The 26,372-nt window shown below is 34.3% G+C and overlaps 1 protein-coding gene across 1 annotated transcript in view; it reads right to left on the bottom strand.

Moving 5' to 3' along the window:
• Positions 1–26,372, bottom strand: part of AP3B1 (adaptor related protein complex 3 subunit beta 1) — a 227,970-nt gene that overhangs the window by 94,467 nt on the left and 107,131 nt on the right. The window contains exons 14-17 of the mRNA XM_061158118.1: positions 23,460–23,569; positions 16,307–16,483; positions 4,678–4,864; positions 3,578–3,708 (exon numbers count right to left, since the gene is read on the bottom strand). Of these exons, the coding sequence (XP_061014101.1) occupies positions 3,578–3,708; positions 4,678–4,864; positions 16,307–16,483; positions 23,460–23,569 (605 nt within the window). The remainder of the gene's footprint in view (positions 1–3,577; positions 3,709–4,677; positions 4,865–16,306; positions 16,484–23,459; positions 23,570–26,372) is intronic.

Below are 26,372 nucleotides of genomic sequence, written 5' to 3'. Positions count from 1 at the left end.
GCATTTATCTATCACACTTCAGAGTTTTCCCTATGTGCCAGTCTGCTACCGTAACATTTGTTGTAAAGAAATTGACAGTAAGACCAAGGTTCTTATTCAAGAATGGTTCTCAGCACTGGGTCACCTGTCAGAATCACCTGAGAATACTTCTTTTTAAAATACTAATATCAATAATAAAAATACTAATACTAAAAATGCTAATGCTTGGGACCCACTTCCCAAATTCTGATTGGTCTGGTACAGGTCTGACATATTTCTTTTAAGATCTCCATATGAATATAGTATAAAGCTAGGTTTAAAAACCACTGATGTAGAGGGCTTATGGGCTTAAGATGTGTTGCTTACAAAGGTAAGCTTCAGTAATCTGGAAAATTACTATCTGGACAATAATAGAAAAATGAGCAAAAATTACTCAAATATATTTGAGTAAGATACTAACATAAGATCAACAGTACTGCTTTTTATGAATGTTTAAAATGCTCTGTCCTCCAGATATGAATAAAGACAGTACTCTATAAACAAAGTTTTCCTATATTTAATAAACAGTAAAGTTCATATTTTTCTTAAATCCAAATACATTTTTCTGCAGGCTAGCAAAATGTGCGTCAGGTCAGTTTATGAAAAAAACAAGTATTTAATTAGACTATGGCTTTCAGGATAAGACTAAGTCATCATATAAGGAAAATCAGGCTCCTATGCTCAGAGGGGCATAATATTTTGACAGGGCCACAGATTCTCTATTCATGGAGTTTAAGGTTTTAAAGGGTAAAGACTAATAAGTATTTTAATTTTTGTTACGGTCTGTTATGACTATGATAATTGTATCATTCTTAGCAAAGGAAATAAAAGGGTAAAGAGAAGAGGAAAAAAAAATAACATAGCACTAATTTGAAAGTTTCAATATAAGATAAAATATTGATAGTAGATGTGTTTATAAAGCAAAATAGCCTTGATATGTAAAACTGGGAGAACAGGATTTTCTAGAACCAAGTAAAAACAAAAATTGCAAAGAATCTTAAAAATTTACTAGTGTCATAATATATATAGTACCTAATATCCTGGAATGGATGGAAATGTGTAATGCAAAGTGACTTCTAGTGTCAGTGTGACTAGGTTCCATATTGTTTTGACTAAAATATTAATTGTCTAAACTTAGGCTGTTATTCTTGCTAAGTTAAATTTCATAGTAATAAGATATGACCCTGTAAGATGACTTTACAGTAAGACTAGGGTAACACATGTATTATGTGTATAAATACATTGATGTGACTTTAGAGAGGGATGAGGTAGAATGAAAGGCAAGAAAGATTATGTGAACACTACTTTCTATACTACTGCAGCCAAATTTGGTAGTAAAACTATATATGCTATTTTTATATTTAATTAAGTCTTTATAGTATAATTTCAAGTCAATGTGTCCAGAGACAAACAGACTGAAACTGTTTTCTGCATGGCATCAATGGAGAGTGAGTTTTTTACAACTAAGTTCCATCAGTTATAATTATTCTCCATAATAAGTTACCAATTATTAATTTCCACAATGTAGTCAGCAAAATGAAAAAGAAGTCAATTTGTCTCTGTTCAACTGGACAGGTGAAATGAATATAAGGAAATAGGTTATTCAAGTACTGTCCCTATAGGTAGTTAATGCTTAGAAGAGCACAAGAAAATGGAAGAAGGCAGCCAACAACCAATCTATCAGTCAATATAAGAACACTGCTGAGACCAAATTAAATTGCATGGCATTGCTATCAATTTCTGAGATGATATTTTTATTTAACTTTTTTTTTTTTTTTTTTTTGTGGATTGGGGCAGCAAGGAGGAGGGATAAGGGTAAAAGCAGGGGTAGGATAAAAGGATGATTCTACTTGGGCCAAAACATGATGTACCTAATAGTGAAAAGGGACAGAACCATGAAAACAACAAACCATAAAAAGAAATTAGGAGAGAGTATTACTTACAACAAAGAACATTCTCTTTGTATTCTAGTATCTGACTAAATGTTTCATAAATAAGCCAATCTTTTTGAAGAATACTTAAGAGTAGTATGTATATTCCAGGAGAAATCACCAAACTTAGTTGCAAGGAGATATATGGAACTTGTTAGTTTTATATTTTAAAAAATTATCTCTAAATAGAGATAATTTGTCACAACCTGAAAACAGTGTTGCTAATAAATACTAAGGACAGTCCAGATTTGCAACAAGCTCAAGCTTCCTCTCATTATGTTACATAATAAAATGCAGTAATCTCATGAACAGTGGACTCAGATATGAAGTGGTATTCCAGTTCCATCACTAACTAGCTATGGGAACTTGGGCAATTTACTTAGCTTCTCTGAACCTTGGTTTCATCAGCTGCAAAAAAGGAATAACAATAACTATCACTTATAATCATTATAAGGTTTAAACAAATAATGATTATAAAATATTATCAAAGAACACTACCAGGGTTAGTTACTGGTTATTATTGCTCTGGTCACACTCCAAAGCCAGATAAGTTTGAGTAGTTAAGAGAAACATACTTTTCAAAGGAGTCAAATTAAATGGCTATGCCCCAGAAATTTCCTGGCAGTCTAGTGGTTAGGACGTGGGCACTTTCACTGTTGTGCCCCACATTTAATCTCTGGTCAGGGAACTAAGACTCTACAACCTGCAAAGTGTGGGTATGAAATTCTTCTATTTAAAGTAAGACAGCTTTTTCCCTACTGTATAGGGAAAAGTCAGTAGGCAAGAAGATTAACTGACTTTCTCATAAAAATTATAGATAAAGAACAGTTATCTGAATCCTAGTTCAATATATGTGCTGTACTGGAAAGGCACCCAGGATGTAATACATAATTGTTCTTTTTATTAATTCTATTTAAAAAAATATCAGATATATTTCACATAATCAATCTCTAAACAATCAGAAGACCCCTCTCCTTATTTTTCTTGTTTATATAAGAAAGAAAGAGATAATATTAGGAAAGAACATAAATTCTCTTATTTTAGTGGCCAGCATGTTATAAAGACCTAGGAAAAGAGTATTTATACAGAGACTTTTTTTTTAATGTGAAGCAATATGCTATTCATTAATTGTGACCTTGTTCAAGGATATTCTTAGTACATAATGCTTCCTATTTATATTTGGCTTCATGTGAAAAAGGTTCCTCAGAAAAGCCAAAAGAACACTTTGTATGGTTTTTCTGGAAGAGATAGCAAAAATGATTTGGAAAATATTGACAGGAAGCTTATGAGTCTCTAAAGTAAGTGGGAAAAGCTCAACTCAATGAAACTAAATACCTTAGAAATTGAATCTGCACAGCTACAAATGCAGTATCACAAATGTGGGTGGCACTGATGCAGAGAATTCAATTCTCTATTTCCTTGAAGAAAAGGAACAGTACATGTACAATGAAATAGGAATACTACAATATTTAGTTCCCATAGAAGAAAGATATATCTAACACACTACATTTAGAAATACCAGAACAATTTTCAGTTTTCAACCCCCCAAAAAAGCTTTTATACAAAACAGTAGCTATCCTAGAATCTCCTACTGCTTGACAAAATTAATTTCAGAAAGGTCAACTTACCAACTCTATTACTTCTACATTTCGAACTGATGGGTCAGGCGCCACCTCTGGCCAATTAGATAATTCCAGGTACCCAGTTGCTTTGGTGTTGAGAGTGTGAGATAAAGTGCCAAGCTGGAAATGATCCCTATCTATTAAAATAAAGGAAAATATAAAATAAACAATCCGAGCTGCACAGAACAGAGAACAATCCTAATCAGAGCTCTAGGTAATTGGCATATTACCTCAAATGTCAAGGAATAAATATAAACTAGGAAACTCTTCACAGGTCAAAAAAACTGATTTCAGTCCATAGATTACAATAATCTCCCCAATAATGGTCAATAAAAAAGCTAATCAGTCAGTGTGTTTAGAGGTGTTGCTCTGATATGTAGCTTCTCTAAAAATTACTTTACTGTGAATATTAAGAATGACAGCACCGTTAAACAATCCATATACATGTCTTGCCACCAACACATTCAGAATTTTAATAGTTTTACTACAAAACTGAACTGCTTTTTATCCCTTTAAAACAATTAAATAAGAAACAATATGAAAACCAAAGTATATCATTTGATTCCCACTGTAAGGGCTACTTGTGAAACTGATAAATTACTCCTTTTAAAAAGCTGGGGAAAATAAGTCAATTTCCATCTCTGAAAAGCAAACATACATAAAGGGATACTACTATGAAATAATTCTTTCCGGAAAAGCTTATGTTAGTGTACACAGAATATTTAATAACTCACTATTAATGTGAATTATATATTCCTTATTAAACAAAGCTATCTACTTAAACCATAAATGAAGTCAAGGTCTGCAAATACAACACAGCTTTTATCTATTGTTCAGTCAAATCATTTGGTTAAGAATAAAAGTCAGAAGATTTAAATTATTTAGGTAAATAAGGCCTATAAAAACATAAACTTGAACTAACTAATATAAAGCTTGTATCGGAGAAGAGATGAATGAGTAGAAAGCACAGTTTTCGTATTTATATATTTATACACTAATCACATATTTTCTAAGAGTTAAATTTTAAACATGTTAAAAATGGGACATAATATCATAATTTCTAAGATAACATAAAATATCCTGCAGGTATATTCTGATAATAATACCTTTAAAAGGAGATTCAAGCACTGGTGCGGGTTTCTGCGCCAGGAATATTTTTTTGGCATATTTACTTAAAGCTCCACTCTTCTCATTCGGAACAATAAGCTGCCTAATAAATCTTGTACGATCTCTGATGTCGTAGTTTTGATCATACTTGCCGAGATTTAATATGTACTGGGTAAGCAATTTTGTCTGTTGGAAAAAAACAGAACAAGATGAAAATACAGTTATTTATGATTATTGATAACTCTGGATAAACATATTTAAAGAGGTAATAAAAATGAATGGTTATGTCAAACAAATGTTGTTCCATAGGGAATATGCATTTCTAACGCTGCAAATGGAATTCTGAAGCCAAAGCACATGTCCTCTTCAGTATTGGGGAGGTGAATGCTGAGTACTGAGAAGCAGCCATGTGCTAGATTATTAAACTGCTGAAGTGGAAAGAAAGGCATCATTAAAAAAATAATCATATATGGCAAACCCGCTGAAGGGTCTACGTGAGAATAATGAATGTGGAAATACAACTAAAAACATGGCACTCAAAACTTAATCGGAAAAATATGCAGGACATCAAAACATCAGAGAGTATTAGGGGGCTGGCAAACTGCTTCTCCTGAGGTGTGTTTTATGAAGAGATACTGTCCCTGGCATAAGCAGTGTCTGCACTCTGACTGCACTCAGTTACTTTACCCTGAATTATGACCCATTAAAGCAGACACATGAATCACTGAACTGGATTACTGCAAATTATTTGCAGTGCATTTAGCTGTTACTTTTTCATAAAAGCAAGCTGCTGATGCCCTCTAAAAACTAGGATAAAAGACTCCTTCCATTTTTTCCCCATATTGCTTATGGCCTCTAGTAATATTGGTCATTTATTTATTTATGTTAGGGAACAACTTATTATAGTAGCTTTTACACTCTAATAAGATTTCCTAAGTCAATTTTTGACTGTACTACATTAACATATATTGAGATAATTTTAATAATAATTAAACCAAAATTGAAATGTTAACAAAATAGGTTTGTATTTTCAACTCATTACTTTATTGAAAAAGCATAATTTTAATTTAGAAGGTTACACATATACAATTCTAACTATAAACAGGATTCATAATACATGGAAAAAATAAACATCTACATTAGAACATTTTATAGACATTAGAAATGGATTAAAAACAATAAAATCCATCAAGTCAGGTAGAGCTAAAGATAGTTCTATAACAATAAGTCAAGATACAGGAATGGTGTGGCAAACTCTTTTACAATATTAATTCATTAAGATAATTGATTTGGATAGAAAGCAACCTTCTTTCAGTAACAATCTATTTAAAAACCATTAACCTAGTTTTACTAAAGTAGAACTACAAAAAACACAAATGAAAAATGTTAATGGAGCTATTCTAAATTTGGTTAACAACAACTGCTATTCACTAATTACTAGACTAGGTTGGTTCAATGACAGATAAGAAAATTTCTATGACTGATTTTTTAAGGACAGTCAGCAAAACAGTCACTAAGTGAATAACCCAGGTCAATCCAAGGTACACTGGACTGTGTAATCAACTTGCTGGGATAACCTGGAAAATATATCTTACTGTTAAGTTTCTTCAACTGTAGTGAGAATCCATAACTAAGTTAACTCTCTAAAGTATATTTGAATGTTGGGATTTAATATGCAACTAAAATAAATCAGATAAAAAAGTCAATTCATTGCAGTAATTTTTTAAGCTAGTGGAGTGATTCATCTCACTTTTATTTCTTGTCTCTGAAATTAATTTTTAGGAAGTTAATTATTTCAAATATTAACAGATTCCATTTAAAGTGAGATAGAAAATTTTAAGTTATTAATATTATGTAATTTCTATAATATGCACTTATTGACTATAAAACTTTATTATATTGGTGGGTTATGAAATAATTATACCAAGTGTGTTTTCAAAAATAAAATTCTAAAAGATAAAAACATATCCAGGTCCCATGATGCATTAAAAACATAAACAGAATATTTATTTACTCACACCTCTTTATTCACGTACCTTAATCAATTTCTTAGCTCTATCTCTAAAACCAAGTCATTGGTATTTATCTAAAGAATGTAATTTTATATGTTATTATTTTTAATTAAAAAAATAAGATTGCTTACCATTATCTTCAAAATGGAATTTTATGATCATGAATTATGAAAGTATTGACATTTGCAACTTATTCTTAGCTATAGAACTTAACATTTTTAATGGAGAAAATGCCCTCTTTACAGTCTGAATGATCCAATAAGCATAGAAAAAATTCTGTTGAATAAAGGATATTCTCAATGCTTTCATGTTAAAATTTGTAAGTATTTCAAGCCTAGATAGTTAAATTTTTTCCCTGCAATGAAACTATCTTTATGAGATAGAACTTTTGAATAATTCTAGCTTAATATTTCATCAAATTTAGATACTGCAAAATCAACTGCCTTCTCAATTTCATTTCATTCTAATACAAAATATAAACTTAACCAACTAAAATAGTAGCTCCATCAAAAAAATCTTCATCATAGCTGAAATACTGCAAATGAAAGAACTTCTACAATAAATTATTAGCTCTTACCATTTAATTTGCTCAACTCTGCCTTTGTTTTTATAGGGATATATTTCAATGTCATTCTGTTTGCAAGATTTGTTTCCAAGAAATGTTATTTGCTAAACTTTTCAAAAGCTGAAGGTTGTTGGAACTCTACCTGGTAAAAACTGTAAAGGTTTCCAAATGATTTTGAATAAAAATCTAACCAACACACAAAAATGTCACTTAATCTACTCCCCACCCACCCACCCACCCAATCCAGGCAAAAAAGCCAGTATATAACACAGGCTAATAATTTACAAAGTAGTTTTTCACAAAATCACATTTGTAAAATCTTGCTGGTCACATGCAGCAAAGAGAACTGAGTATGAGAGTGTGTGCCGTCATGCTGAAGTATGCCTTTTCAGTATTAGCTTCATCACAAGAATTTTGTAGTTCAGTTAAACCACACATATCAAGTATCAGTATAGTTGACCATTATAGTTTTATTTCAATTGGTAAAATAAGCAGAGTGAGTTTGCATGCACCACAACCAATTCCCAAAATATTTCTGTTCCATAGTTTTCTTAATTTAATAAGAACGTTGCTTTTACCATGACAACATTCGTTCAGTGAAAGCCACGTTGGGGCTTTTAAATTTACAATAATAGCATTTACAGCGAATTTGACAGAATAAACTTTCAAAAGCTTTACTCAGATTTCATTTACACTGACAGAAGAAATGTACAAAAGCTTTGAGTAAAAATGGTCTATTATTGGATTTAATTGTTTTTTTATTTGAAAACCAGCAGCATCACTTGGGTCCTTTTTCTGCTAATGGAGCCAGTACACTAACCGTCACTGCTTCATTCCTCATATGTGCAAAAGAAAACTTGTAATAAAAAATAAAAAAAACCAAATTTTTAAAGTTACTTGCTCTATATGAGATCATGTCTCACAGAAAGGGATGTAAACATATTTGCCACCTATATACATTAAATCATCACCCTGAGGCTCTATCTTCCAGTTTTGAAACTAGATGCTGATCCTGTTTTAGCAGATTTATCTTATCTTCAGTTCACTGTATGGTCAGTGGTATCACTATGATTTTCATGGTAGATGGTACATGCTGACGAACATTTTGTACAGGTTAAATAATGATACAGAAATTCTCTACTTCATTCTTCATTAAATATACACTTCAAGTTTTCAGAATTTATTGCTGATGGATTTATAACAAAATAAAAAAAGAACAGCCAAATAATAAATAGGTTTTGGATTTACAGTACACAGTAAATGACAAAACTACTGTAGCAAGAGTGCCCTGAACACTCTCTTTAATAGTTTACAGCAAGATTGTTCTGTCTCTATCTCCTGCACATATTTCGTCCACAACCAACCCCTAGGTTCCCATGCTTTCCTCTTACTCCAGCTGCTGACAGTTGGGAGCTTCACGCTTTGCACAAGCTGTGACACACATGCTGGTTACCGTCAAGTTACCATCAGATGAAACACTTACACACTCACGTCACCACCACGGGGAAAACGAGGGACCTGCCTTACGAGGGCATGTTTTCTCAGTACACACCCCACATGCTGCTCTACACGGGAAAGCTTAGTCAGGTTGTATCTCAAAAAGGTTGGGAAAAGAAAGACAGTCTTTCCATTTAAATGTTTCTCATTTTAAAATGAAATCTCTGTTCACTACACCTGTGTCTCACAGGCCACCAGACAAAACCACGGCAAAGGTTAGAAGTCCAACATGAAAATTTACAAACTTACTCTGACTTATTTTGACGCAACTCTCCTTGGACAGAAAGGAGATCAAACCAGTCAATCCTAAAGGAAATCACCCCTGAATATTCATTCACTGGAAGGACTGAGGCTGAAGCTCCAGTGATTCGGCCACCTGATACGAAGAGCCTACTCACTGATGCTGGGAAAGATTGAGGGCCAAAGAAGAAGGGAGTGGCAGAGGATGAAATGGTTAGATTGCATCACTGATTCAAAGAACATAAGTCAAGCAAACTCTGGGAGACAGTGAAGGACAGGGAAGCCTGGTGTGCTGCAATCCATAGGGCTGCAAAGAGTTGGACACAACTTAACAACCGAACAATAACAACAACAACTTCATTAAAAATGAAAACCCTGGGAAAAAGCCTGAACTGGATGGGACACTGAGACAACAGATAAAAATCAAATCTGTCCTGGGCAACAGTAACAAAGAAAACAGACATGATCACGTAAACAATCACAGCATTTCAATATGACTGAAGGCTCAATCAAAACCAGACTGGACATTCAGCAGTACATTTAAATGGGTTTTATCAAAAAAATACAAGATAAAGAGAATATTGTAATACACCATAAAAAACAGAAATATTCAATAGCATATATACAGCTTTATATCCAATTTTTATGTCATATTCTTTTCCTGTTTATATTTAAGGAGTCATTTCTGAGAAAAAAATTTGGGGGGAATGCTTTGTAAATATGAAGAAATCCAATACTCTAAAAAAAACTGCTCAAAACATGGGCATCACATTTTTACCTAAATACTCTTGACAAGTAATAAACTGGTAAAAACTATTTGCTCAACAATAGCCTTCTTCAAATATTATATAGGTCAACACAAAATAATAAAAGTTATCTTAGATTATAGTCCTAACATGAGCTTACATATATATTAGTTTATGGAATGTTAAAAAACATACAGAACTCAGCATTTAAAATTGGTTTCACATGGTTGTAACTTTTAAACTGAAGGATACTGGCAAATCTGTTTGGTAAATTTAGGAGAACTACACAGAATTCTTAACGTATATCAGCGGCAAATGTAAGCAGCTCTAGTGTTCTAGCTACGACTAAACAGGGCTTTAAATTTTTTTAATTAAAAATTTTATTAAATGACTCGTTAAATTCTATACTGCTTTACAATTTTCAAAAGTTTTACAGAGAGGATTTCAGAAGATCCTATGACCTTTCCCTCCACCGCTATGTCACCCCTCCCCCTTCCCTCTCCTCACTGGTAACCAGCAGTTGTACTCTGTATCTGTGAATTTACTTCTTTTTTGTTTTATTCACTAGTTTGTTGTACTTTTTAGATTCTACATAGATTCAAGTGATATCACACAGTATTTGTCATTCTCTTACTTCACTTAGCATAATGCTATCCAAGTCCATGCATGTTGTAAATAGCAAAAATTTTATTCTCTCTTATGGCTGAGTAGTATTCCATTATCCATGGACAGAGCAGCCTGGTGGGCTATAGTCTGTAGGGTCGCAAAGAGTCAGACATGACTGAAGCAACTGAATGAGCAAGTATTCCATTATAGACATATATCACGTGTGTATATATATATACATATATACATGTATGTATATACATACACACATATATACACACATAATATACACTATATAGTATATGTATACACTATATGTATATGTATACACTATATGTGTATATATACTATACATCATATATGTGTTTCATTATACTGATATATCTAGCCCTCCCTCCCTCCCTCCCCCCATATATATGTATATCACATCTTCTTTATTCATTCATTGGTTGACAGATACTTAGGTTCCTTCCATAACTTGGCAATTGTTAAGTAATGCTGTTATGAACATTGGGGTACACGTATCTTGTATTTGTGTGTGTATCTTTTGATTAGTGCTTTTGTTTTTGTTTTTTTGTTGGCTATCTACCCAGGATTTGAACTGCTGGGTCACATGATAGTTCTACTTTTAGTTTTTCTGAGAAATCTCCATAGTCTTTTTCACCATGGCTACATGAATTTATCTTCCCACCAACAGTGTATAAGGATTTCCTTTTCTCCAGATCCTTGCCAATATTTGTTATTGGTGTTCTCTTTGATTATAGCCATTCTAACAGGTGTGAGGTGCTATCTCACTGTGGTTTTCATCCAGATTTCCCTAATAACTAGCAATTCTGGGTATCTTTTCATGTGTCTGTTGGTCACCTGAATTTCCTCAATGGAAAAATGTTTATTCAGTTCTTCTGCTCATTTTCTAATCAAGTTGTTTTGCTTTTTTGATATCAAATTGTATGAGCTATTTATATATGTTGGATATTAACCCCTTACTGATCACATCATTTGCAAATATCTTCTTTTCAGTGGACTGTCTTTTCATTTTGTTGATGGTTTCCTTTGCTGTGCAAAAGCGTTTAAGTTTAATTAGGTCCAATTTGTTTATTTTTGCTTTTGTTTCCTTTGCTTTAGGAGATGGATCCAAATAAATATTGTGATTTATGTCAAAGAGTGTCCTATGTTTTTCTCTAGGAGTTTTATAGTATCCAGTCTTACATTTAGGTATTTAACCCATTTTGAGTCTATTTTTGTATACAGTGATAGAGAACATCCTAATTTCATTCTTTTATATATAGCTGTCTAGCTTTCCCAGCACCACTTACTAAAGAGTCTATCTTTTCTTCATTGAATATTCTTACCTCTTTTGTCATAGATGAATTGACTGTAAGTGTGTGGGTTTTTCTCTAAGCTCTTTATTCTCTTCCACTGACCTATATGTCTGTTCTTGTGACAGAATCATACTGTCTTGATTATGATAGCTTTCTAGTACAATCTGAAGATTCCCTGGAGAAGGAAAATACCCACTCCAGTAATCTGGCCTGGAGAATTCTATGGACTGTGTAGTCCCTGGGGTCGCAAAGAGATGGACGCGACTGAGCGACTTTCACTTTCACGTACAATCTGAAGTCAAGAAGTATGATTCCCTCAGCTCTGTTCTTTCTCAAGATTGCTTCGGCTATTTGGAATTTGTTTCCATACAAATTCTGAAGTTACTAATTCTAGTTCTGTGAAAAACACCATTGGTATTTTGCTAAGGATTGCACTGTAACAGTAGATTGCCTTGGGTAGTATGGTCATTTTAACAAAAGTAATTCTTCCAATCAAAGAACATGGTATATCTTTCCTTTTGTTTGTGACATCTTCCATCTCTTTCACCAGTGTCTAATAGTTTCCAAGTACAGGTCTTTCATCTCCTTAGGTAGGTTTATTCCTAGGTATTTCATTTTTTTTAATGTGATGGTAAATGGGACTGTTTCCTTAATTTCTCTTCCTCATAGTTCGTTGATAGTATACAGAAAACCAGATTTTAAAAAATTTTACAGTATACACATTTTTTTGGTCAACTTGAGTGTTTTACCTTTATATGTTTTACCCTGACTTTTTCAATGCCAAGAAAATTTATTCAAGAAAGGTTATAAATGTCACTGCATAAAGCCTGTGTCATCAATGAATTTTTTGAGTGTTGTATCTCTGGTTCTAGTTTTGCAATAATCCCTATGGTTTGTGCATTTCTGTAAAGCATAACGATTTTTAGGAATATATATGTCAAATTATAAATAACTGACCATATTAAACTCCCATCTTACATATTAGGAAACTAAGTCTTATGCAGATTGTATAATCAGTCCAAAATCATGTAGCTAGTAAGTGGTAAAAGAGTATTTGAAGGCAGACAGTCTAATATTTGAACCTGTACTTTTTTTGATTACCACCTGACTTCCAGCAATTGACATTAAATAGTTCTAAGGTAGTCATCACACACCAACTGCTTTCTAAATTTCCACTGAAAGAGCCCAAAGTCAGAAAACTAAAGAAACTTACAGAAAAGGTTCATCTACAGAGTCTTAATCATAATTTTTAAAAACTATATGAACAGCTTTATATCTCCATACCAAAAAAATTAAAATATTAAAGAATATGTAATACTAGACAAAATATTGATTTTTCAGGTACTGTATTTTTCAGTTCTGGAACTTCCATTTATTTTTTATTAGATTTTATTTCTCTGCTAACAGTTTGCTTTTCATCTATTGTGAACACATTTTCCTTTATGTCATCAATCATTTATAAAAGTTGCTTCAAATTTATACCTGTAAATTTCCACATCTGAGTCATCTAGAAGTTGGTTTCTGGTTTTTGTTTTCTTGAAAACTGGTCATATTTTCCTATTCTTGTCCACTATTATGCTAAAATAAACATAAAATTTACATTGCAACCATTTTTAAGTACACAGTTCAGTGTTAACGCAACCATTACCAGCATTAATCTCCAGAAATTTTTATGTCTTCAAAAATTGAAATTCTATACCCATTAAACAGTAATTCTCTGTTTGAGGTCTTACGTTGAGTAAATTGGGATTTATCGTGGACATTATGAATGCTGTCCTGTAGAAACCCTAAACTTTGCTATATTTTAGGCTGGGTTCAAAGCACAGACTGTCTCCTCAGTGCTGTCCAAACTGCAGTTCAGTTCCTTTATTACTAACTGTGCTGTTCTAAATCCACCATGTGGTTCAGGTGTCAGCCAGAGACTTGGACAGAATTACTCAGATTTTGGGGTTCCTCACACTGACTCTTTCCTTTCTAGAATTCTTCCTTAACTTTTCAATATCTTTGGTGGTAGTTCTCTTTTTGACCCCACCAAGCGGCTTGCAGGATCTTAGCTTCTTGACAGGGTCTGAACCTGGGCCCTCAGCAGTGAAAGCAAGGAATCCTAACTGCTGGACCACCAGGGAATTCCCTGTGTTTTTCTTAAACTCTGTCCTCTGCTTCCTCAGGCAGGAGCACTCTGGGTTTCCTTCTGGAGTTTCAGTCTCTATGTGTTCGTGCCAACTGAAGACTGAATTCGGGATCAGACCCAGAGAAGTGTCAATTTCCCTTCAGAATCTTCCCACTTTTAATTACTCTTCAGAGACTTCAGACAGTTGTTTCCTTTTTGTATTTTCTCAGAGTTTACAGTTGCCCAGTAGGAATTTACTCAATACTACTAAAAGCAGACTGTTGACTAAGTTTCAAAATCTCTTTTGCGCTAAATAAAGACATTTGAGATATTAACGAAGTTTATTATTCAATTATTCTTAGGCATACAATTCCTGTATCTAATAAAAATCAGTCTAGACAGCCCCTATAGTTAAATAAGGCAATAAAAATTCTGAAAATGCTCACTGAGAGATCTAGGCCACAGGGAAGTTGGATCTACAAACAAATATTGGGACATCATGGCAAATCGGTTTCTAACATTATGGCCTGGTCTCCCTAGTTGAGTTTTAAAGATGGCTAAAATTAACATGTATAGAAAATACTTTTTTTTACATTTACAAGAATTTTAGTCTCATCTCATATCCAGTAGATTACGAATCATGCAACTTAAAAATGCTGTCAAGTTAATGGAACTTAAACATTATTCTTTAGTGCTAATTCTCACTTATGAATTCTCTAAAACTCCTTGAGAAATGAGAAACTGGATAATAGAACACAACCTTAAAGGATACCTTTGTTCATCTATTTTTATATTTAATCATTTAAAAACAATGAGTTTTTTTTTTTTTTTTTCTAATTGTAACTGTTTCACCAGCTGGTGGTCAAGTCTATTATGGTTATCTAGAAGTATCATTCTAAAATATACAATACAACACTTCAAAAGTTCAGCTCCAAAAATGAGTTCAAGAAAAAAAAACCAACTGAGTGCAAACTATGTTGTCTTCAAAGTCACTGAATAAAAAGTTATGGAATACACTTTATAATTTCTGAACATAGAGTACTATGCTCTATTATTGGTTATCTGTTGCTCCAGAGAACCTTTATTTAGTTCTGTAAGACATAACGACTTCAGTGTTGAGTAACACAATAATTTTGTATTACTTTTCTTTGATGAGTATATGTAGGCTAGATTTATTTACAGCAGCCAAACCATCGTTATGATGTGCTGTGATTAGTTGCTCAATCGTGTCTGACTCTTTGTGACCCCACGGACTGTCGCCAGGGAGGATCCTCTGTCCATGGGGATTCTCCAGGCAAGAATACTGGAGTGGGTTGCCATGCCCTCCTCCAGGGGATCTTCCCACCCCAGGGATCAAACCCAGGTCTCCTGCATTGAAAGCGGATTCTTTACTGTCTGAGCTACCAGCGAAGCCCATTATTACAATAAGGCCATAAAAATCATATATTCTAGATGTCACGGTAACATTCACAATACCATACTAACAGTAAAAAACAATGACTGTCAGGCTAAAACAGTGTTTTTATCAATAAAGAAGCAACTCAACAGCAAACACAGTTTTCCCCTCTTTTACTCAGCTTTTAAAAAATAACTCATTGCATGAATTAATTTACAAGACACTTGGAAATGACGAACTTATTCCTTTCAAAGACTGACTTAAAAATGGAAATATAAAATCTAAATCATAGAAATATGCTCAAAATATTTGCGATTATTTGGTCAGAAATTTTATATACCCATCAGCCAAAACTATATTAATGTAACTCACTTCACAATTAGGAATGAAGACAACCTGAAAATATACAAAAATTAATTTGAGGAGTTACCTGAGATTTCTCATTCTTTTTCCTTTGTCTAAACAGCTATTTAGACAAAGGAAAAAGAATGAGCAAGATCCTATATTATACACAGAGGTGATTTTATGCATTTTATACATACAGGCTATTTCTTTAATCAACAGTTAGTTACACAAAGTCAACTGATTTAAAAAGTCAATATTTGAAACTGCAAACATGGTCAATTATACCCCTATTAAAACATATTTAATGGCTTTCCCTTCACGTGGAGGATCAAGTCCTGCCCTTGCCTACCTTTCCAAACTCAGCTTTAGGCTTCCTGGGGGCACCATGGTGTGTCACGACTCTGACTCCCTGCTCTCCTCTCTCCTTATTCTGTATAGTAAGCCACTCCTTAAAAGCCCTTAGTCAGGAGTCTTATCCTTTATGATACACTGTTGACCTCTCTCCTCGTTCTATTTCAGACTTGCAATAACTTTCTCCTCTGGAGTTCCACTGTGTCACAATACACTATTATAGTACTTACCATGTACTATTTCATTTTTTTATGTTTTTCTCCTCAACTAGACCAGAACACCGTCTCTACACCGCTACCATCTAAAGTAAAACCTTAAAGAAACAGGCACCTGGTAACTGTTGAATGGACAGACTAATCTACAAATGGACATAGCTGCTTGATCAGAGCAAAGAAGAAAGTAGATTCCACATAGGTAAACTAAGGATTAGTCTCTTACCTGTTTGGAGTTGGTTAAATACAATTTTGCTCCAAGATTTAAAATCTGCAGTTTCACAAGATCATCTTCGCTGGTGAAGCTTTTAGCTGTCTTCCTCAAAACATCAGGGGCAATTTTAGGAACTCGTTCACAGTTTTCTCCAATTAGCCAAAGAATACTTGCTCTAGCCACAGGAACCTAATAGTAGAAGCAGATAATATAGAAATATTGCAAATAAAATAACCACACTCTCCTTAATATTAACACAGAAAAGGCTTTAAATATTATAAAAGGTTTTACATCTATTAATTCATTTAACGTATATCCAGGAAGTCCTCTTATATTTACAGATTTTCTTCAGTTATCAGAAAATCTGATTAAAACTGGTTTCGTAAAGGAAAAACCACTGGTCTAGAATCTTGATTCTATCAGAGATCTGCAAACTCCTGGGCCAAATCTGTCTAGCCTAGCCCATTTGTTTATTTATCATTGCTGCTGCTCCTGTGCTGTAATTGCAGAAGAGTAGTTGAAGCAAGTGTGTTAGTCGCTCAGTATCTCCAGGCTCCTCTGTCCAAGAAATTCTCCAGGCAAGAATCGTGGAGTGGGCTGCCATTCCCCATAAAGCTGAAAATATTGACTTACCTACCAATTTACAGGAAAAGTCAGCTGACCTTTGCTCCAGGGCATGGTTCACAACTCTCGATGCCTATACAAAGCATCCAAGGTTAGGACTAGAGTTTGAGTTAACTCCGGGAGGTGGTGATGGTCAGGGAGGCCTGGCGTGCTACAGTCCACGGGGTTGCAAAGAGTCGGACACAACTGAGCAACTGAACTGAACTGAACTGAGGACTGTAGGGTTTTGGCATCAGTTCTAAGACAGTAGTTCTATGATGGGGCCCTGGAATCCATGCTCCATGAAGCATCACAGATGATTCTTGAGACAGGTGGCTTGCAAACCACATTTTGAGAAGCCATGGACAATACAGACAAAGGAACAGAGGACCCATTTAAGGCCCTGATTCCAAATCAAAACTGTTATTGTTTTCTATGTATCTGTATCTACAGAACTGGCAAAATTACCAAGATCTGCTTATAAAATCATGAATGCTGGTCTATTATTTGGTCATCAATAAAAGAAATAGGAATAAGATAAACTTGTCCAATATGGCATTTTTCATTATATATTTTTAATAAAGTACCTTTCCATATAATTTGCTTCTTAAAAATAAATGCTTTGCTAAAAATTGGAAACCTTCCACCAGCACCATTAAGAAGAACATTTTATTTAGAGCACGCAAATTAGTTTTATTACTATTTATTTATATTCTCCCTTATTCCAAAAGGAATTTGAAGGGGTATGCAAATTAGTTTCTGCAAACATTTTCACCTAGTATAGAAAATTTGCTTTTTATAATAAATGAAAAAGCCACTGGCTATCATTAAGAAGTAGCATCACAAGAAGAGGTAAGACTCTTTATGAAGTCCTTTTCTAACTTCTCAAACAAAGTCCCAATGCTTTCATTACAGTTTCACAGCTGTACACAGTATGACTGTTAAGAAAGTTAGAGTGGCGACCTTTGCACAGTGAGAATTTTATCACAATATCTACCATCGTGAGAAGTAATAAAAAATTATTTAGACATCACTAAGTCAAGTCATTCACCAGAATGAGGTTATCAGAAATCTTTAAAATCAAGTACACATTTTTATATAAAGTGCTAACATTACCATCTTTAAATTAATATTAGAATGAGTTTAGTAAGAAAAAAGAAAATCAGTATATTTACATAATAATTTTAAATACTAAGCATAAGTAATAGTAAAATACTAAGTGCTATTAAAGATCAATTCATGTATTATGATAAAATTTATATCCTTACTGTATACTGATTTTTGGGAAGAAAGAGGCTATTTCCAATGTTCCAAAGGTTACACTGCATTAAGATCTTACTTCCGATCTATTATTTTAAATTGGGCTAAAGAACAGTAATTGAGTGGTACATTAAATTTTCCAGTATGAAGCAATTCAAGTTGCCTACCATAATGAAATGTACCTCTAAATAAGAATATATGAGCAACTTCAGATTTCAGTTATGCTAGATTTATTTTTCTTAAATATTTCATTATATATTGCTAGTATAAAAATTAGAATTCTATGACATATCACAATCTATTATTCCACTTTAATCCTTTGGTTATACTTTTTTTTTTCAGTTAAAAGGACAATCCCCCAAAGGTCTAAGAGATTATTTATATTCCTATTCATTAATATACCAAGATTAAAATAATATTCAAATACTCTAAACATAGTGCATACATTTAAAATAGAACTCTTTAAAAAATTAAAAATCAGTAAGTTCTAAATGTTCATACTGAAAATCTCAAGATGGTGACAGTGGTGTGGCAGGGCCAGAATAATATTCAGAGAGTCTAGAACTAAGGTAATAAAATTTCCAAGTAACATTTTAAAAACACAGAAAATTTCTCCACAATAGGAAGTAATATCAGTAAGTATATTGAAAGCAATCCTTCTGTGATGACACTAAAAAGCTTAGAAAACTGACAAACCTAATTTTGCGCATTTGGCTGGAATCCGAATCATAAAATCTTCAGGTTCCAGCCCTGCCTTTCCCTATTAAATTGTAAGACTCTTATTTGTACACTACTGATACTATGAATCCGTGGCCACTATTTTCAAAGATTTGAAGCAACTGAGAAAACAGTAAGAAAATTAGCCACTTTTTGTTCTCCATGGCTAAAGCCAAACTAATAACACACATGCACACATATGATATAATACTTTCATTATGAACCTCTACTTTTCAGTATTTTCAAAGACAAACTGCGCTGTAAGTGACTTTGCTTCATCCTTTATTCTAAATGTCCTGAACAAGTGGTTAAGTGCACTTTTTAAACCTTCTACCAGAAGGCAGTTTCCACTGCCATTTTAACCCATTAACCTGCCTGCAAGAACAAACAATCTTTCCAAGCTAACCACAGCAGTTATAGAAAGACATCCACAAAGATTTCAAAGATCACTCTGTAAGCACTTCAATTTAAAAGCTATTGTATTACAATACCAGCTCACTGTCACAATGCAATAGTGTACGGTAAAACCTGAAAAACATCAATTTTATTTAAATTTGTCAAAGGCACAATCAGAAGACATCTAAACAAACTGTATACAAATAGCAAATCTGATCCAATATTCTGCATCTGGACTCAATATGCATTAAAACTGAAGTGTGAATTAAGTAGGGGTGGCAGGGCAAGTGCAGTTAACTTGTGAAACGGCAAGCGTTCAGTTAGGCACTTGGGCAAGAAGTACATAAAGCCCTACTTCAGTATCACTCAGCAGTCTTTACAAAATAACATCTTTCAACTCTCCTTTTATAATATAAAATCCTCACCTATCCCATTCAAGATAATATGAAACCCTGTTAGAACAATCCTCAGGTAGTATAAATTTCATTCTGGAAGAATAAAACTGTATTTTATCTATTTCTCCTTGCATTTACCACAGATTTTTCCTTCACATATTTATTTAGTTGCCATATTTTTTGCACATATAGGTAGGTATATGTTTTTAAATTTCTATGTAAATTGGCCTTTTTGAATTTTATAATGTCCCATTTTATCCTGTTAAAAGCCTTTAATTAATTTTAAATCTCACATTCTTGTTGATATTCACTTAATTGTCTCTTTCCCTACTTTCCTATTTGCAATGTTTATACAGTGTTTTAATTATAAATGGCCTTTATCTGGCTTTCGTTTTTCATTCCAAAGTCTGTCTTCTAATGAGAGAATGCAGTCCATTCATATTTAGAGTAGGATATATTTGATTTTTACTCTTCCATCTTACTTCTTGATTTTAACTCTTCCATTTTAATTTTTAAACATTTATTATTTACTTTACATGTAGGTTTTCTTTTTTTTTCCTTTTGTGAATTTGGAATTTCCACCATACTTCGTATTCTACTAATGGTTATCTTCTATCTGACAAAAACAGAAAAATAAGCTTTGCTCTAAGATCTGTAAGGAAGTATGTACTTGGCTAATATTCCATCAACTGTTGTAGAGAAAGGTGATGCATTCAAAAATTTTCCTGAACCCCACACGGGGACATAATCAAATACAACAAATTCTTTTCCCAAGAAAGCCTGTCGCTTGCTTGATCCAGGTCTCATGTATAGTCACAGGTTTCATGTGTAAGCCACTGCATTCCCCGGAAAGCCCTAACACTCCTTTGCCTTGCCTCTCCCCTTCTAACAAGACCAGAACAAGACTAATAGCACAAGACTCAACTAACTCTGCACAAGATGACTGAAATACAGAATTCCACGTTCCTATTTCTTTCTCATAACCTGACACACATTTCTCCGCCATTATTTATAAGCAAAAAATTAACTATTTCCCCTACCAAAACCCACTGCTTTCAAAACCCTAAGATAATCTATTTTCACCTTGAAAAGTGAAAGGGAAGTTGCTCAGTAGTGTCCGACTCTTTGCGACTCATGGACTGTAGCCTCCTAGGCTCCGCCGTCCATGGGATTTTCCAGGCAAGAATACTGGAGTGGGTTGCCATTTCCTTCTCCAGATCTTCCCGACCCAAGGATTGAACTCAGGTCTCCCACATTGTAGGCAGATGCTTTACCGTCTAAGCCACCAGGGAAGTCCTTACTACTTTTTAAACACATGAGACTACTAAAATAATCTCACCTCCCTCTACTCTCTTCCTCCCATGACACCATCAAAACACTTTTATTCTGAACTAATCACACCCTACCCCTAAATTTTCTAAGACTGCTCAATATTTTTAGTATCAGATTAGAATTTCCTTTATATTATGGCCCTTCTTTTTCAAGAGTTCTCATTTAGTCTATTTTTATACATTTAATTATGTGTATAAATATATACATGTATTTGTATAAATACTTCTGTTCTTTGATTGCCCTGATTTAGGGTTTCCAGCTTTGGCTCATTAGTTCTTACTTAGAAAAGTGGTTCTTACTAAGCGATGTAACACTTGTCTAAAAGGGATCTAAACACCTGTAGGAGTATTTGTGATTGTTACAAGGACTAAAATACTACTGAAATCTGATGTCTGGTTACACAGAGATGTTGGATATCTATCTCAGTAGACATGAGGAAAAAGTTTTACCCTTCTACTTCCTATCAGTAGATCACTGACAAAAAATGTCAAACACTTGTTCCACATATGGGCAAACGGACCAATTTAATGCCTAATTTGTCAACAATTTGGGTGAATCAAAAGGAAACAACAACAAAGTCCTGGCCAGGTCAGTGAGTGGACAAGTGAATTGGATACAAAAAAGAGAGACTAGAAAAGGAAGACAAATACAGAATAATGTACTGGTTAAGAAAGCAGACCTACTAACTATATGACCTTAATCATGTTACCTAACCTATCTTTGCCTCAGTTTCCTTTTTTAAAAACTATTTTACTAAAAATTTTTTATTGTAACATTTTATATTTTTCTTTTGCCGTTTTGGATTTTCATAAACAACTTTTACTGAAATGAATTAAGTTGCTCTATGTTGCTCTATATTTGTAAGAAAGGTTTAATAATCCTGCTTCCATTTTCTTTTATGTAAAATAGAATAGAGCCTACTTTCCAGAGTTGTAATAATTTAAAATTAATGATTTATATTTTTAGGGTGCTTAGAATAGTGCCTGACGTATTATTAACACTACAGGAGTTATGTTAAATAAATGACCAAAACAGAAAGAGCAACAGGATGCTTCTTGAATTCAACAGCCATGATCATAATAAAAGTTTACACTAAGCACTATTCTCAGTGTTTCATTTATGTTGACTCATTTATTCCTCACATCAGATCTATAAAGTCATTAGTACATGTGCTTCAATTTTACAGAAAAGAAAACTGGAGCAAGGAGAAGTCAAATATTACTTAAGATCACAAAGCTAGTAAACGGCAGAGACTAAATCTGAACCCAAGTCATGTGATTTTCAAATCCAGTCTCTTAATCTCTCATACACAGTCTTTGTAAGAAGTCCTGACTTTGATTATCAACCAACAATAAGAGCAGATATGAAGAAAAAGAACTATGATAAGAATATAACAAAAGATCTTTCCTTTCCTCTTCCTTATTCATTCATTCATCCATCCATTCCAGTTTGGATTCAGAGATTCTTACCCTGTTCTATACACTACAATCCTTTTACCAACATTTATTTTGTTGCTCAAATTAGCCAATGGGAACTCTTTTAAATTCTGACATCTTTACCATTCCGTGAGCAGAGCCATGTTTTTATGGCCCAACAAGATGTTCTTTTCGTGGCCCAGCTCTAAAATCAGCCATTTCTCTAAGGAGTCCTGGTTTCTTTAAATGCTAAATGGAATTTAAAAACCAAAGTCTTCCCAAAGGGGGGATGTGGTACTACTTTGTACAATATGCATGAACCTTGAAAACATTCTAAAGTGAAAAAAGCCAGACACAAAAGGCCATGTATCACATGATTCCAACTGTATGAAATGTCCAGAAAAAGCAAATTCACAGAGACAGAAAGTACATTAGTGGTTGTTAGGGGCTGAAGTACGGGGAGGATCAGGAACCTTGGCTTAGGGACTTGATTTTAGGGATGATGAAAAGGTTCTGTAATTGCACAACCTGGTGAATACACCAAAAGTCACTGATTCAAGATTTAAAAGGGTGATTTTCATGCTATGAAATTATATCTCAATTAAAACAAAAGAAAACAAACAGGATCTGGGCACTAGGTGTGCTGTTACTGGGGTTATCATCACACGGAGGTCCTCTTAAAGGCCACATAAGAAACATATCTTTGTATACTCATAAATGCATTCACATGTACATACAAATGTGTGCAGACACATACCTGCACATATGTACTCCAACACACCTAGCTCTCTACATAAAAACAAATGCAGTTCACACTGACATGTCCAATTCCAATCCAATGTGCAATATTTATTGTAACCTTTCTCTCTTTCAGATTTGTGATTTCCTTCCACAACAGGGCAGAATCTCAGAACAAGAATCCAGACTGTGCAGCTCTCTTATTCATTATACTTCAGTAAGTCTATTTATTTTAACAAAACCATAATTTACTAAATACAATTCAGTTCAACTGGTACTGAAAGCAAAGACCTCTTAACTGGTACTCACAGTGATACTATCCAAGAGTTTGGCCATATGTTTGATAATTTCACCATGTTGTATGGGTTGCATTTGCAGCAATTTCTTAATAACAACCACACTTTCAGCAACAACTATTTCTGGGGAAAAAAAAAAAATCAGATTATTCGTATTTAAATATGAATTTCAATTCAATTCAAACTCAATTCAAACATAATATTCTTAGTAAAATGTAAATTTAATTTAGCAAAACATTCTACATTTCTTAAATGATTAGGCAAAAACTAAAACAAGAGAGAACAGTCACAACCCGGATCCCTTTCCTGCCAGATCTCCCTGGCAGTGCTAGCACTTCTCCATTGAAGGTTTCAGTTCCTGAGAGTGGCTCTCTCCTTCGGGGTCTGATAACTGCTCCCAATCCTCAAGCCCTTTCCCTTTAGTTCTAGATATGGCAAAGGCTTCCCATCTCTGCCAGCCGGCTAGCCCCAGGGTATTACAGTACATCTTGTTGGTCTCCCTTAATCCCACCCACAATTAATAAACAGTTCCTTCATTAAACTCTTTTCAATCATCTCTTTAAAGTGCACCATCCGTTTCTTGCCGGGGCCTTAACTAAAACAGTAACTGGTACTAGGAGTGGCTCCAGAAAGCAGACCCTCAAATTGGGATTCTGAGATTGCATTATTATAGACTAATTAGTGGTCCAGAGTTATGTCTTTGGTGGCACCAGCAGTGAAACACAATAAACCAGTCAGAGCACCTGGCTTTATGGGATGAATCTTACATAAACAATTACTAATGTTACCAACACCAAAGAAAGACACCAACACTGCCTTTCCTTATTATTCTGGCTTTTTTTTATCAGCTGGGATTCATGGATATTAGAGATTCCCTGGTATACACTATAAAGGTTTATTTTAATATTATCCTGAAAATATGCCATGACTTGGGTTCTGTTACTCATTTTCTCTGAAATATATTTTCTTATCTGCTGCTGCTGCTAAGTCGCTTCAGTCGTGTCCGACTCTGTGTGACCCCACAGACAGCAGTGCACCAGGCTCCCCCATCCCTGGGATTCTCGAGGCAAGAACACTGGAGTGGGTTGCTATTTCCTTCTCCAATGCATGAAAATGAAAAGTGAAAGTGAAGTCAATCAGTCGTGTCCGACTCTTAGCGACCCCATGGACTGCAGCCTACCAGGCTCCCGGTCCATGTGAATTTCCAGGCAAGAGTACCAGAGTGGGTTGTCACTGCCTTCTCCGATTTTCTTATCTAGCTCCCTTTAAAAATACAAGGAAAATTTTCTATCATTCTAATTATTATTACAGTATGTATTTCATATTATACATATATTTCTTCATGGGAATGATATACCATTACTTCATAAGGTTTTAGTTTGCTGCCGTTGTTGTTTAGTTGCTAAGTCATGTCTGACTCTTTTGCGACCCCATGGACTGTAGCCTGCCAGGCTCCTCTGTCCATGGGACTTCCCAGGCAAGAAGACTGGAGTGGGTTGCCATTTCCTTCTCCAGAGATCTAATCTGATTTCTTGCATTGGCAGGCAGGTTCCTTACCACTGAGCCACCAGGGAAGCCCAATGTTTTAGTTTAAGAAATGATGTATTTCTTTTAATTGTCATAATAACTTATGGTAGGCACCTTATTATCATCATTTTAAAGATGAAGAAAGAAAGATACACTGGAGAATTCAAACTCAGAACCAGAATCTACCATTTTATCTCTAATGTTCTATGTGACTATGAGCAGGTGTTGCTTTTATAAAGACCACCTCTTGGAGCTATGAGGAAAACAAAGACAAATCAGAAAGACACTCTGCCCTCATCAAACTTACCTTCTGCTAGTAAACATTAAGTGGTTATGTAAGAAATTACTATGCAAAGTAATGGCTTTGAAGAATCAATAGTATAAAAATCTTTATAAAATATATTATTGCAAAATTAGTCCAGGTTTTTTCTGTTGTTGTTAAGTTGTATATTTTTAATTTTTCACATGTACAGGCAAGGTTGACTAACCCTAACTATAGGTGAAATAAAATTTGGCATTATTTACCCTTTGGTGCCACCTTATTTTCCGATCATTATTGTTATGGATTACCACAAACTTGGTGGCTGATAGCAACATGAGCTTATCATTTTACACTTCTGAAGCCAGAATTTAACATAAGTCTTATGGAGCTAAAACCAAGGTGTCAACAGGGCTAAGTTCTCTGTGGAGGTTCTAAGGGGAAATCCATTCTTTGCCTTTTCCAAATTTTAGAGGCTGCCCACATTCCTTGGTTCAAGCCCCCTTCCAGCAAAGACATCATTCTAATCTCTGCTTCTGACATTTGGTTACATTAGGTCCCAGATTATTGGATGAAAAATCTCTCCATCTCAAGAATCTTAATCACATCTGTAAAGTTCCTTTTGCCACATTACATAACATATTCACACGTTCCAGGCATCAGGACCTGAGCATCTCGTGGGATGGTGGTGGTGGCGGGGGGGGGTGGTGGGGGGGTGGGTGCTATTTACCTAACCTGGGTGCCTTCCCATTCCCTTTGGGTAATTCCACCCTACTTTTCCTTTATGCTACCTCCTGGGTTTCAAGGACCTCAGCACTTCACTACAAATACAAAATGAACTTGTGTTCTGGGCCTTTCCAAGCTTTCTCCTTGTCCTCAACAGAACTTAACTGTACTGACTCTAAGAATTACAGCCTACTATTTAAAAAAAAGAATTATTTTAGTTAGAACACTTAACAGGGGATTTACCATCTAACCAATTTTTAAGCATGATACACTACTGTTGCCTACAGGTACAGTGTTACACAGATCTCCAGAGCTTACTCACCTTGCTAAGTAAAACGTGATGCTCACTGATTAGTAGCTGCCCACTTTCCTTTTCTTCCAGCCCCTGGCAAGTACTTTTCTACTCTTGAATTA

This window comes from Dama dama, chromosome 12 (assembly GCF_033118175.1).
Source record: "Dama dama isolate Ldn47 chromosome 12, ASM3311817v1, whole genome shotgun sequence".
In the NCBI taxonomy this organism is placed as follows: Eukaryota; Metazoa; Chordata; class Mammalia; order Artiodactyla; family Cervidae; genus Dama; species Dama dama.
The sequence above is the reverse complement of the archived record's forward strand: the minus strand, read 5'-3'. Positions and strand labels throughout refer to the sequence as shown.